This window comes from Rhinolophus sinicus, linkage group LG06, assembly GCF_036562045.2.
Source record: "Rhinolophus sinicus isolate RSC01 linkage group LG06, ASM3656204v1, whole genome shotgun sequence".
Lineage (NCBI taxonomy): Eukaryota > Metazoa > Chordata > Mammalia > Chiroptera > Rhinolophidae > Rhinolophus > Rhinolophus sinicus.
The window spans coordinates 108,652,045-108,665,857 of record NC_133756.1 but is presented as its reverse complement, the minus strand read 5'-3'; the positions used below and the strand labels follow the sequence as shown (position 1 = coordinate 108,665,857).

Below are 13,813 nucleotides of genomic sequence, written 5' to 3'. Positions count from 1 at the left end.
CTTCTTGAATCTGATTTGGGAAGTATTCAGCCATTATTTCTTCAAATATTTCCTTTATAGGAATCTGTTTTCCTCATTCTGGAGATCTGATAATACAAATGCTAGATCTTTTGCTGTTCTCCCACACTAGTCTGTAGGGCTCTGTTCATTTTTTTCCCCAATTTTTTTTCTCTCTGTGTCTACAGTGGATAATTTCTATTGATTTATCTCCAAGTTCACTGATTCTTTCCCCTTTTATCTCCATTCTGATGTTAAGTCCCTATCCATTGACTGTTTTTATTTTAGATATTGTATTTTTCAGTTCAAAAATTTCCAGTTTTTTGTAGTTTTTATTTCTCTGTTGAGAACTCTCTTTTTATTAACGGTAGTGCGTTTAACTTTACTTCATAGGACACAGTCATAATAACTGCTTTACAGGTTTTGCCTGGTAATTTCAACTTCTGATAGTCTTTCCTTTGAGAAATGGTCTCAATTTTTTTTGTTATTTGCAGGTTGAGTACTTTTGGATTGATCCTGGATATTTAAATGTCACGTTGTGATACTCTGGGTCCTGTTGAAATCCTTTGGAGAGTGTTGATTTTTTTTTTTTTTTTTTTTACCAGTAGTAGTAGTAGTAATAGTAGTAGTAATAGTAGTAGTAGTAGTAGTAGTAAGCGGTCACCTTCTTAGGTTCAGCCTGCAAGTTCTGTCTCTTCTTCAGGGGACAGTAGTTCCAATGTCAGTTCTGTATTCAGTGCCTTTCCTTTGCTACTTTGGGTCTGTCCCATTTGGGTGCCACTCATGGGTCATTCTAGGACTTGGGTGGTAGTTTTAACTGTAGTTTTGGTCTCAAAGCCTTTGCTTTGCTGTTTGGGTCTGTCCTGTGCTTGTGCTAATTAGGGATGAGCCCTGTATTTGCGCCAGTTCAAACACAGATTTAGTTAGGGGAATCCCCTTTTCTAGCTTGTCTTTTTTGAGATTATCCCAATACTCTTTGCCTCACTGAGCTTCCTTTTCCTGGTCCTCTGTCCAGAAAGATGGGGTTTCTCTTGGAGTTTTATTTAGCTGCCTGCACTGTTGTCACAGTTGCAGACACTATACAGAGCCTGCTCTTGGGAGAAAATAGCTAGAGAAAAGACACTGAAAAAAATAATGGAGATTCTTTTTTTCTTCTTTGGACTACTGAGGTCTCCTTTCCATATACCTTTAGCGAGAAAAACAATTTCTTTTCCAATTTTAACTATGTGTGTTGCTGCTGCTGCTGCTTCACCTTATAACTGGGGCCTATCCGTGGGGCAGAGTCAAGAGAAAACGGAGACAGAAAACCCTCCCAACAGCCAGGGATTAATTCTCTACACATTCTCTTGCCCACTTGGGCCCCTTTCCCCTGTTTTCTGGCTAGAAAGAGTTTCTCTAAGAGGTTTGTTCTCTGTGCTGCAGCTGCTGCAATGCATGGAGCCTGAAGTTATGAATTAGAATTAGTAAGCTGGAAAGGGGTTGGGCTATAAGCAGCTGTTTAGAGAAAAGAGTGATAATGGTTTGGGGATATCACAAATATCTTGGCTGCTATGCTAATGAATTTGTGTATTTTAGAGGCATTTTATTACCTTTGTATCGTGCACTGATTCTTTGTGAAAGACAGATAGCTAATGCTCAGTTTTCCTATTTTTTATTTTGTATACTTATTATCATGAGGAAAGTAGCTGGTGCTTAAAAGACTCAGTATTTAAAATTTTCTTCTATGGCCAGGATAAACAGCTGGAGAGTGAATTTTGCAATGGTTTCTGAGGACTTTTGCTAAATTAATCTTCTTGAAATAATGTTAAGTTTTCTATTTTTCTGATTGACTTGTCAAGAATTTTAGCATAAATAAATAGCCATGTAGCATAATGTGCTAATTGTAATTGACTGTTTTATATAGCACATTTTTAATTGCCATCTGATACCAATTGGATTTTTAATTGCAGTCTGATAACTAATTTTAAGGTATAATTGGAATTCTGTATTTTCCTTGAGATATTAATAGTAATAAAATTACCATTTTTCGAGCAAAGAAAATTAATAATTTTCTTTGAGTTATGTGATGTTATTATCCTTATTTTGTTCATGAAGAAGTTGAGCTTAAAGAAGTGAAGTTGCGTGGCTGAGTTTAGACATCTTAACAAATGGCAAAGATAGAACTTGAACTTCAATTTCTAAGTTCAAAAGGTCTGTTTCTAAAACCTGCTTTCTTAATCTTTATGCTATATTGTTTCATATTGCTCAGGGTCCTGGGAATACATAAAGAAAACATTAATTCATGCTCTCCAGGACTTCATTGTTTAGCTGAGGAACTAGAATAATAAAGAGATAGTCCTAAAGCAGTGGTTAAGTGCTGTGCCTGTCGTAGATTTTTGTTTTTCTTAATCACAGCTTTGATTAAGGCTCATTCATTTTTGGCCTTTCATTAGGAAATTCCTTATCTTTACGTTTGAAAAATCAAAATTAGTATTTCTTAAACATCTTTTCATCTCAAGAGGTGCTGTCCTAAACTAAACCTTGGATTCATTATTTTACATTCATCTAGCTCTTTTCAGAGCTTTTCACATTTAACACCTGCATTTACCACCATAAGAAGACAGGTTGATATTAGCTGTCACCTTTTTACAGAGGAGGTCAGAGCTTAAAGAGTTTCAATGACCTGACTAAAGTTGTCAATAGTGGAAATAAGATAACTAGGACTCTGTTGCTTGACTAATAGGAAATAAAAATTTGCTAAATACAACCACATTTGTATTTATATTTATAAACTGCACATTAAATGAACACATTGAAGTCTTTCTATAATATGAAGCTTTAAAGTTATTATAATCATACTGCTTTTCAAGGTAAAAGCATATTAAGTATGTATTTGTTCTTGTTAATTTTACTTATTTTGTGTTGGTTTAATGAATTAAAAAGTATTAGACCGTAAGAGCATGAGTTTTTATTGAGTTTGGATTATTTTCACTCTGGGAGCTACTCAAGGTAGTACTGTTTGTATTGTAACATTTTACATTGTTCCAAAATTCTGTCCTAAATCTGTTTTATCTTTCAGTTTAACAAAAACTGTTACTTTTTTTTTTTTTTTTACTTTTATTTTTATTATTAGCAAACAATACATGTGCATGGTAGGTCATTAGAAAATAAAGAAAAATACCCATTGATTACTACTGTTATCAACTTGTTTTATTTCCTTTCAGATCTTTTTTGATTTGCACACATACACAGACACAAGGATCCAATCCAGAACTTGGCATTTGTTACAGCTAGATTTCACGTCTCCTAAGTCTCTTTTATCTAAGACTCTTCTTAAAAGCCATCTCTCTTGAAGGCCTATTTTCAACAAGGAACCCCCCCATCCCCCCCTACCCCCCGCACTGACAGAAAATGTTTAATGAATGTTTTTAGTATGAATCATTTTAGTTACCAAAACTCAATGAGAGGGAAATTTCAATCAGGAATTTGCTGGTGTTAAATTTACAAGTGTTGAGAATGAGCCCTGTTATCTCATTGTTTTTGACACTTGTTAGTGATTGTTTGGGTACAAGTAAATTGAAAGCAATCTCTGTAGTAGAGGTCAAAGGAATGTTGTGCAGTCCAGTGCTTCCCTATAGAATCAAAGGGAGCTGAGCTGAATTGACTGAGTGCTATTAGAATGAGACATCCTTAAAAATGTAGGTGGGAGTAGCTGGTGAAATAAATCAATTTAGTTGGAAACAAAAGATTGAATTTGGTATTCTTCTACTGGAGAGAGTACAGAAAAAGAATTAGATCTTCAAACTGCCTTGGGTATTTGAGACACAAAAAAGTAAGTAATTTGATGGGGTTTAGTTGTTGCATGCTTTATCCCAAGTGCTTGCTGCCTGTGCCTTTCCCTTTTTGCCCCTCAAATATATACACAGTAACGAACCTGATTTAGATGAGCACTAGTTAACAGTCACATCACTGGATCAAATAAGGTTTAAAAAGAAAACAGGAAGATGGAAGATATAATTTAATATTCATGTCATTAAGAATAAAAAAAATATTGTGCATCATTGGTGAGAAATTATTTTCCTTCAATAAAAATTTCTAGTTCAATAAAAATAACTAGTTCTTTCAACATCTAGTTTTACATGCTTTAGTAAAAGTCTGTCATAGCAAAGTCATTCATTTATAATTTGAGTTTTGTTTAGATATGTGAATAACTCCCTCCCTCCCCCACCCCACACACACTATTAATGGCTTGCTTTAACTCTCTCTGAGTAAATTATGGATTGGAATTATATTCATATTGTGCTGCAGTCAGAAAATTGAGCAGTGTTTGCCCTAAAAGTTTTATTTTCTAGCTTATCATTTAGACACTAACTCTACACGAGCTTTGTGTGTGTGTATAGGAATGTTTTCAAGATTGATACCCCTCATTTAAAAGAAATGTTATACAAAATTCATTGCATGCTGTATTTTACCAATAAAGTTGAAATAAAAGGAGTTGTTACCTTTTAATTTATATCTTCTGTCTAGCCTTGATCATTTTTCCTTGACAATTCCTAAACCACGAATTCCTCTAGCTTTCTCATCCTGTAACTATGTGGATTTGCAATAACAAAGATTTATGTTTCTCGATCTTAGCTGAGCTTTCAATATTGCTTGGCAGGTCTGTGTTCCATTCCCTTATGTTTTCCTTTTACATGTTGTACGTACTCTCACCCGTCCTTAATTAGTATCTTGGTCATTCTCAGAAGATTATCCTGTCTTCTAATTTAGAAAGGGGAGGGAGGGGGAGAGAGAGAGAGAGAGAGAGAGAGAGAGAGAGAGAGAGAGAGATTGAAGGGATAAGAGGAGCGGGCGGGGTGAGGGATGGAGGGAGAAGGAGAGCATGGCCTTATACACGTCTTTGCCCTTTGTCCCTTTTACATAGTGAACAGAGTGCTGTGTGCTCTTGATCCGATCTTCTACGGGAATCTCCTTCAGTCAGTATCCATTTTCCTTCCTGTGTCTGTTCTGCTACCTTACTGTCACTTCTACTTAGCCATGAAAAACTTCTTTAAATTTCTTCTATCCTAAAAATATCCTGTTATCAGTTGTCCCTCAACTCTGCTCTTTCTGGCACCAATTCCATCTCATTTCTTACCTTTATTGTCAAACTTTTTGAGAGTTTGCTTACACTGTTTGACTTTATATCCTCTTAGCCCTAAACTATATTCTTAGGTGTATATGCACCACTTTATTAAAATTGTAAAGTATTTGACCTCTTTGCAAAATTAGACACTATTGATTACTTCTTTAAAAGTTAAAAAATGTGTTGATCAAGAATTTATGTGTGGGTTAAATAGTCAGATAGTATGCTGCAAAGCTAGTAGAAAAAGAGTCGTACTCTTTAACACTCCCAATGCCTGATTGCCACAACCCAGAGGCAACCACTTACAAACCTGTTTACTATTTTTTCTGTTATTTATTTTCTTACATCTAAATTAACATATGCAGTGCTAAATATGACACTGATTTTGTATGTATACATCAGTTTCCTTGTAGTTTCCTCCAGTTTTCCATCTCTGCTACTCTTTGGATTTCTTTAGATACCCGTTCAGTTTTTAAATTCAAAGTTCTTTCTTTTATTGATTGGTTCATGTACTAATTTTTAAAATTTATGTTTAGTAGAGCATCCTTTGATTATGCTTTCAGTTATTGAAGGTTGGTGATGCATTCCTCTTATGCCAGGTTAAAAAACTAAAAAGCACATATGGAACAGATGAACTTGCGTTCTCTTCTTTCCAACTATGCTTTCATGTAGTCTTTTTGTCCTTGGACGTAGCAAGCGTGATCCTCCTACCTACTGGCTTTGTACTTCTTGCCACTTCTGACTGGAAAACCCCTGTTATGGACTGAATGTTTGTGTTCACCCCACATTCCTTTCATAACCTTACACCCCCCCATGTGATGGTATTAGGAGTGGGGTCTTTGCACGGTAATGAGGATTAGATGAGTTCACCAGGGCTCTGCCCCCATGAGTTGGGCTTTAGTGCCCTTATAAGAGTACAGAGACAGCTTGCTTCTGTTTGCTTGCTGCCATGTGAGGACACAAGACAGTCACTGGGAACCAGGAAGCACATGCGCATCAGGCACCGACTCATGAAGCTGTCCTGTCTGTTTTCTTCTAAGAGTTTTACAGTTTGAGCTCTTATATTTAGGTCTTTCATTCCTGTTGAGTTCATTTTTGTGTAAGGTATAAGGTAAAGATCCAACTTCATACTTTTGCATGTGCATATTCAATTTTTCCAGTACCATTTGTTAAAAAGACTGTCCTTTCCCCATTGAATGTGCATGGCACCCTTATCAAATATGAGTGGGCCATGTATATAAGGGTTTATCTTTGGCCTCTCTATTCTGTTTCACTGGCCTGTTTCATAGTACCATACTGCTTGATTACTTGTGGCTTTGTAGCAAGTTTTGAAATTAGAAAATGTGACTCCTCCAACGTTGTTACTCTTTTACAGCATTGTTTTGGCTATTTGAGATCTTTTGGGTTGCATATGAATTTTAGGATGGATTTTCATATTTCTGGGAAAAAGTCATTGGTATTGATAGGAATCCCTTTGAATCTTTGGATCACTTTGGGTGGTGTTGACATCTTAGCAATATTAGGTTTTCCAGTTAATAAACACAGAATCTCTTGCCATTATTTATGTGTTCTTTAATCTTTTCAACAATGTTTTGTAGTTTTCAGTGAACAAGTCTTTTGATTCTTTGGTTAAGTTTATTCCTATTTTTTTTTATTCTGTTGTAAATGGAATTGTTAACTTCATTTTAGGATTATTCATTATTAAGATATAGAAAGAAGTCACTTTTTGGGGGTGTTATTTAATATACCACCGAATTACTTTATCTTCTGTCACTATTTCAATGGCATTAAAGTGATTTGAACTGAATTCAAATGGAAACTGAAAATCAGAACAAATGGTAATTTCTGAATTGAGTCCAAGTACTAAATTTTTATTTTATCTTTGTTAATCAAACTAAGGTTTTAAACTTATTTAAGTATAATAATTTGAAATTATAGATCTGGAAAAATAACAGCAAATGAAAATAACCTTTGAAATAATTTAGTGTGAGTTCTTGATAATATTAAAATGTTCTGAAACATATTTTTGGAGTACAATTTAAAGCTTGTCGTTCTAATTGTGCCTTATTGATGCTTTTCTAGATGTTGCTGGAAATGTTTTTTTTTTTTACATCTTGGGGGTATGATACAGAGTTGAATACATATTATAGATGATACCTTTTTGCTTTTTTTTTGATTCACAGGCCACAGAAACACTATTTAGAATGGGTGTAGCAAGAGGAACCATCACAACGTTAAGAAATGGAGAAGTAAGATGAGAATTTTGTTATACTTATTAGTTCTTAATTTATTGTATACCATTTTAAAAACGTAAAATGTGGTGAATTCTTTGATGTTTTATATAAGAGATTGAGAAATACTTGATGTACATAATATTGAGTGAATCTGACCTAAAAATCTAGCTTAGTTCAGTCATATTGCAATGAGATCTTGGGTTGAAAATGAATTGCTGAGCCTTTTAATATTTGGTTACCAGTTATTTTTACTCTTAAAAGAAAATGACATTTTATTTAATAATAACTTCTGCATATATATGTGTATATATATGCCTATATATATATATATATATATATATATATATATATATATATATACACACATATATACATATATATATATACACACACACATATATATGGATATATTTAATGAAAATAATCCTATACTTTTTCCTTCCTTTTCTATTTTATGTTTGACAGAACTAATGCTTCTTTCTAAGGATAGAATAATTTGAAATGTTGACATTTTTTAGAGAGAGAGAGAGAGGTGCTGGGGAGAAGGAAAAGGGGAGAGGGAGAGTGGGAGAGGGAGAAATGGAATTTAGTCTGCTCTTGTAGTTGAGGCTCAATTAAGATACAGATTCTAAATTTTAACTTTTGTAAATGTTCCTGCCAATTCTTAAAAAAAAGTTCTGCCACTTGAAATAAATCTCCATTCCAAAATTATTACTGGCTTAATTATCACTCTGCTTTATAAAATTTATTGTTTGATATACCTGCTTGTTATGTAAAAATGTATAATCCTTTGGAAGTCATATACTTTTAAATGTTTAATTGTATATTGACAAATCACTTTGGTATTAATTTGTAATATATATTTTGTGTATGAAAAAGACTTAATTGACCCCTTTTTATTCTCAACAAACTGTAGTATGTGGTGCCATTTTAAGAAAAGAAAACATTCCCATTAATAAAGTCAGACATATTTATCTGTCTAGAATGTGTCAAAATGAAATTCAGATTTTAGTAGTTACTATGTATTTTCTCATGGTGGGGGGCAATGAACTTTTGAACTCTATCTTATAAGAAGGTTTGGGAAATGTATGCAAGACAGTTTTATAAGTAATCTTCTGAGCATATCAACACATATTGAATATGTACATATTTTACTGAATGGAGAGGAAGTAGTTAAAGCAGCTGGTTTTTGATCCAATTTCCTCCCAGATTGCTACAGGTGAGTAACCTGGTTAACAGGTATTAATGTTGGGTAGAGTTTTCAAGCACTGTCTGACCTTCAGTATCTAAAAGGAGGTTGAAACTGTAAGATGCACATTTTTGCCCTTACTTTTTTTTTTTTTTTTTTTTGCATGTTCAACTTTCTTGCCCTTACTTTTTAAGATCCCTAAAAATGAACTATGTCTTCTAGTCCCTGGCATCTCATAGTCAGGTTTTTAGAGAATTTGTTTGGGAGTAGGAGATAAACTAAAAGGTTAACATTTTAATGGATTATTTAAAACAGAAGCTGAAATTACCATATTTATCATATTGAAAAATTTTTGATATGTTAACGCAGGAGAGTAGCAAGGAGTTTACTTGTCCTAGGGCATTTAAAATATTATTCTCGCCCTTTACTGCAAAAGTATCTGTTAAGCAGGGATTAATAAGTAGCCTTGTGACAATGACATCCAGTAGGAGCAATAAAGACTGATATATCCACATTACAAAAATATCAGTGTATGAGTAAATTTATCTGGATACATGACAAGACTGAACTTTGCTTGTCTACCCTTTCCTGTGTTCTGTCTCGAAGCCTACGTTTTACCCACCTAATTGGACATTTCTGCTTGTATTTTCTAAGAAATGTTGAGACCAGAGAACATGGTTCCTCTCTCTTAAAGTAAGAAAGTTTCTGCAAGAGTTTGAAACTTAACTTTATAAGTTATAATGAATCATTGGAGGATTTAAGTAAAAAAGTGACATTATCTTTTTAAATCTTTATCACAACGGTGCAAGGGAAAAATTATTATGCCCATCTTATATTATAGATAACTGAGGCTTAGAGAAGATAAACATTTGGCCTATGATCAAACATCTAGGAAATGGGAGAGCTGGGATTTAAACCCCTTTCTGATTCCAAAGCCTATTCATTCCACTGTACAATATAATCTCCCTCAACGTAATTCACTTACTTAGAGTTTTCTAATCATTCAGTTGTCCCATAGTTTGACAATAGAAAAATAGCATGGTATATAAGACTCTGAGATTATATATTTAGTCTGATTTTTTTATGCATTCTATTATAATTATCACTGTTATCTTTCATATGTATAGAGAAATGTGTGACTTAAAATGAATAGAAAAAACAATTCTCACCTTTCACAATTCTAGTTTGCGACTGAATGCCTGATCATGTTGATGTGTTCTGTACAGTCCTGTATATGAACTAGCTGGATTTTTGTAACTTGATTAAATTACATAAGCTAGAAAGCAGATAATTTTTCTGGGTAGAAAATTTCTAAATTTGTTTATTTTTTGGGGTGGGTAACATAAAATTATCACTCTCAGTAAATGGTTATTGAATGTGCTTGTCTCAAAAGTTATACTTTTGTAATTTCTTCCGGAAAGGTCTGATTATGTTTTCAGCCTTCCAGGAATTTATGTACCGTGTTTTGCTGTGTATAATGCACACTTTTTTGCCCAAATTTTTGAGGGAAAAATAAGAATGCACACTATACATGGGTAGTACTAATTCCGTATCTATATAAATGTTTTAAATTTTTTATTTATGCTTATGAGTTAAAAGTATAACTCTAGAAATCAATAATGATATCCGTATGCAAAGTAATACCCTGGAATACGATAATTGGTTTTGTTGAACTTACGATGAACTTGCAACGATGAAGAGTTCTTGGCCTTCTATGATGCATAAATACTGTAAATTTATTACCAGTACATAAAATTTCTTGTACCTTGTATTTATTCTTGTGTTTTGTAATTATTTGTTACATAAAATTTCTTGTACCATAATACCCTGTTTCCCTGAAAATGAGACCTAGCTGGACAATCAGCTCTAATGCATCTTTTGGAGCAAAAAATTAATATAAAGCCCAGTCTTATGTTAGATAAGACCGGGTCTTATATTATAGTAAAATATGACCATGTTTTATATTAATTTTTGCTCCAAAAGACACATTAGGGCTGATTGTTGGGTTAGGTCTTATTTTCGGGGAAACACAGTATGTTAAAAAATAAATGCTAATACAAAAAACAAGTACCTAAATGCAAACAAATAACAATTTGAATTAAAAAATTAAAATGAAACATTTTATTCCCCTGAAAGTTTGGGCCAAAAATGTGGGTGCATATTATACACAGGAGCGCATTATACATGGCAGAATGTGGTACAGGGTGAAACAAATACTTTGTTAAAAGATAAAGTTACTTTGTTAAGTTTAATGGGTTTAAAAAATTATCCACTGTTCTTTTACATGATTTGAGTCCCAAGTAAGCCATAATTTGGTAGTTTTTCATTATATTATTCTTAATTCAAAGTTTTGAAAGAGAACAAAGTTCAGCAATTTTTCACCACGGGAAGGTAGTACTTGAACTAACTGCAGGTATAATTCAATTCTTTGCCTTCTATTTGTTAGCTGACACTATCCAGTTCTGACAGTAGTAACAAGGAATCAATGAGTGTAATGAAGAAACTGAATGACTTTCTATAGCCAGTGAGTTGATTCATCTATTGTAGCTCTATTAATTTTTAAAATTTTATGAATTTCTAAAGTATCAGGCAGCACATGTATTTTCATTTTTGTTCAAAACGTTTAATTTTTCACAAATATGTCTCTAGCATTACTTTTGAAATTTTGGGGGAGATTCATGGATGGAAGGAGAAATAATCCTTGCCTGTTCATTCAGCAAGTATTTATTGATCACCTTATGTGTTTTTGGCATTGTTTTAGGTGCCTGTGTTCCATCAGTGAGTAAAACAGATCAACAGCCTTACCTTTGGGGAGCTTATATTCTAGCTCATTAATAACTCATATTCTAATTATGGAAGAAAATAAAAATGTACAAAGCAACTAGAAAGTAATTATAATTACAAAGCTCCAAAAGAATATGTAAATAAGTACATGGTTTAAAAGTAATTTAAATAGTGATGGATAGGGTTAAGTTAGTTCAGAAAATTTCTTTGGAGGCATGTATTAAATTGGGCCCTGAAGAAATTTATGAACATAATTGAAGGAGAAGCGGTCAAAAGGCATTGCCAATTAGAAGAAATAGTATAAAAAGGAGCATAGTTGAGAGTGAAAGAGACATAATTTGATGTAGAATCAAAAAGGCAAGGGGAGGAGGTGTGGTGGTGAAAGAAAGTAACATTTGTTGAGTATTTTTTCGAGGTACTTTATAATCATTCAGCTCATTTATACACCAAAACAACTTTTTATTTTAGATTCTTTTATCATCATTCTTTCCACAGGAGATATATGAGGTTCAAAAAAGAGTAGGTTTTTTTTTTAATCACATTTCCCTGAGAACTGGAATGTTTACGATATTGATTAAATTTGTGGTAAAATCAAGGATTAATATTTTATCTTCCTCCAAGTGGAGTAGCCAGCCTTGTGTGGGGGAAAGCGCACTAGTCTGCAAGCCAGGAGACCTGCCTTCTCCTCCTGCCTTTACTAGCTATGTGATCTTGGACAATTTACTTAACTGCTCACAACTTTAGACTCCTACTTTAGAAAATGAGTTGATTAGATGATCTTTAAGGTCCTATCGAGCTTTAACACTTTCCACTTCTAGGCAGCTTTGTATATGCTTTCTTTTTCTGTGGTTCTCAACATTGTGTTTTGGTTCGTTAGGTCTAGCTTAGGGCTCCAGTATCTATACTTATTAAAACATCCACTGGTTTTAATGCTTACCCACTGTTTTAAAGTACTGTTTTAGAGAAGAATTGTTCAATCTTACGTCTTTTGTGAACTCAAGAAATGCGCAATTTGAGTAAGACATAATGAAATAGTAAAGAAATTTGAAGTGTATTTAAAGATTTTTGTATATAAAGTAGAACACAGTAGCATGGATTTGGTGCTGTTTTGGAAAGATGGATATGGGATGTGACCCAGTATCTACTTTTGTTTTATATTAATGCATGGTAGTAGATATTCTGTGTGTTTTGTTAGAATGGAAAACTTGTTTGCCTTCCTGGAGCGTACTTTAACTAAATAATATAGAATATTGAGTGTGATTTCTGCAGTGAGGGTAGGATCTCTTTGTTATGGGTTTCTGTTTCTTCAAGTTTAGCACCTGCCCAGCATATAATAAAGGTCTCAGTATGTACATGTCTGATGTACAAGTAATAGATTTATTTAGAAAGAACTTCTGTGGCAAATATTACTTTGATTCAATCAACTCTCAGTTTAAATATTACTATAAATATCTTTATAGATTTACATGTATGCATATAAATACTAGGGCTTTATTCAAAATCATGAAGTTTATAATACGATGTTATATTTTTTCACATCAAATTTTTCACGAATTAAGGAATATTTGGAGACTGAAATTTACATATTTGATATTCATTCTTATTCATGAAGTTAATTGATTATTCAGATATTAAGATGTTTCCAACATTGTTGAAATATATTAAAAATTATATTAAATTTAATAGAATACTTTAAGTATTTTCTTTCTTTTTGAATGTGAATTTTTATATAAAGAAAGCTAAAAATAAACTATCATGCATTTATATTTTTAAAAATTGTGTCTGTTTTTTTCTGTTATTATTATTACTATTTATCTTTTAATATCACCTCAGGAAATGCATATGTCTTTAATAAGCAAAGTGTTAGTATTTCAAATAGTGACATCTCTGAAGCTCAGTTGCTAACAGAATTCCAGTAACAAGTGGCTTTTAAAATCTAATCAGATGAGCATGTAGTTACTGAGATCATCTTAAAGGCAGATGTGACACGTGGCACTGGAATCAGATCTGGTGTCCCTTCCCTTTTTCCCCCTAAATATTAACTGAATTTCAGGCACTCTACTAGGTGCTGGGTTTTAACTGTAAATAAAACTCATATGGTTTCTGCTCTCAGGAAACTTTGTAGTCTGGTGGCTGAGTCCGTAACCTGCCACTTGACCCTTGCCATTCAGTATCTTCTATAAATGGGATAAAAGCATCTACTTCCTACATTGCTTTGTAAGAAATAAAGTAGATAATATGTATAAAGTAGCTAGCAGAATGTCTGGCACAAAGTAAGCCTATTAGGATTAAGTCTATACTAAATATAACTAATTTTTGTTTAATTAAATATGATGAATTATTTTTCAAATTAGAGTGAATATATGGAACTCTCTGGATTGTGGTTATTTATAACAGTGTGTGAACTGAGAGTTGGTAACGAAAGACAGACTTTAGATATTTTGGGTCCATAGCTATGTTAATAGCAGAGTTACTGATGCTTTTGAATTATCATTTCCTTCCTAT

At 33.1% G+C, this 13,813-nt stretch overlaps 1 protein-coding gene across 1 annotated transcript in view; it reads left to right on the top strand.

Moving 5' to 3' along the window:
* The window catches only part of TMEM135 (transmembrane protein 135), a 215,515-nt gene that overhangs the window by 76,050 nt on the left and 125,652 nt on the right, over nucleotides 1-13,813 (top strand). Inside the window, exon 5 of the mRNA XM_019739636.2 lies at nucleotides 7,285-7,350. Coding sequence (XP_019595195.1) covers nucleotides 7,285-7,350 — 66 coding nt within the window. The remainder of the gene's footprint in view (nucleotides 1-7,284; nucleotides 7,351-13,813) is intronic.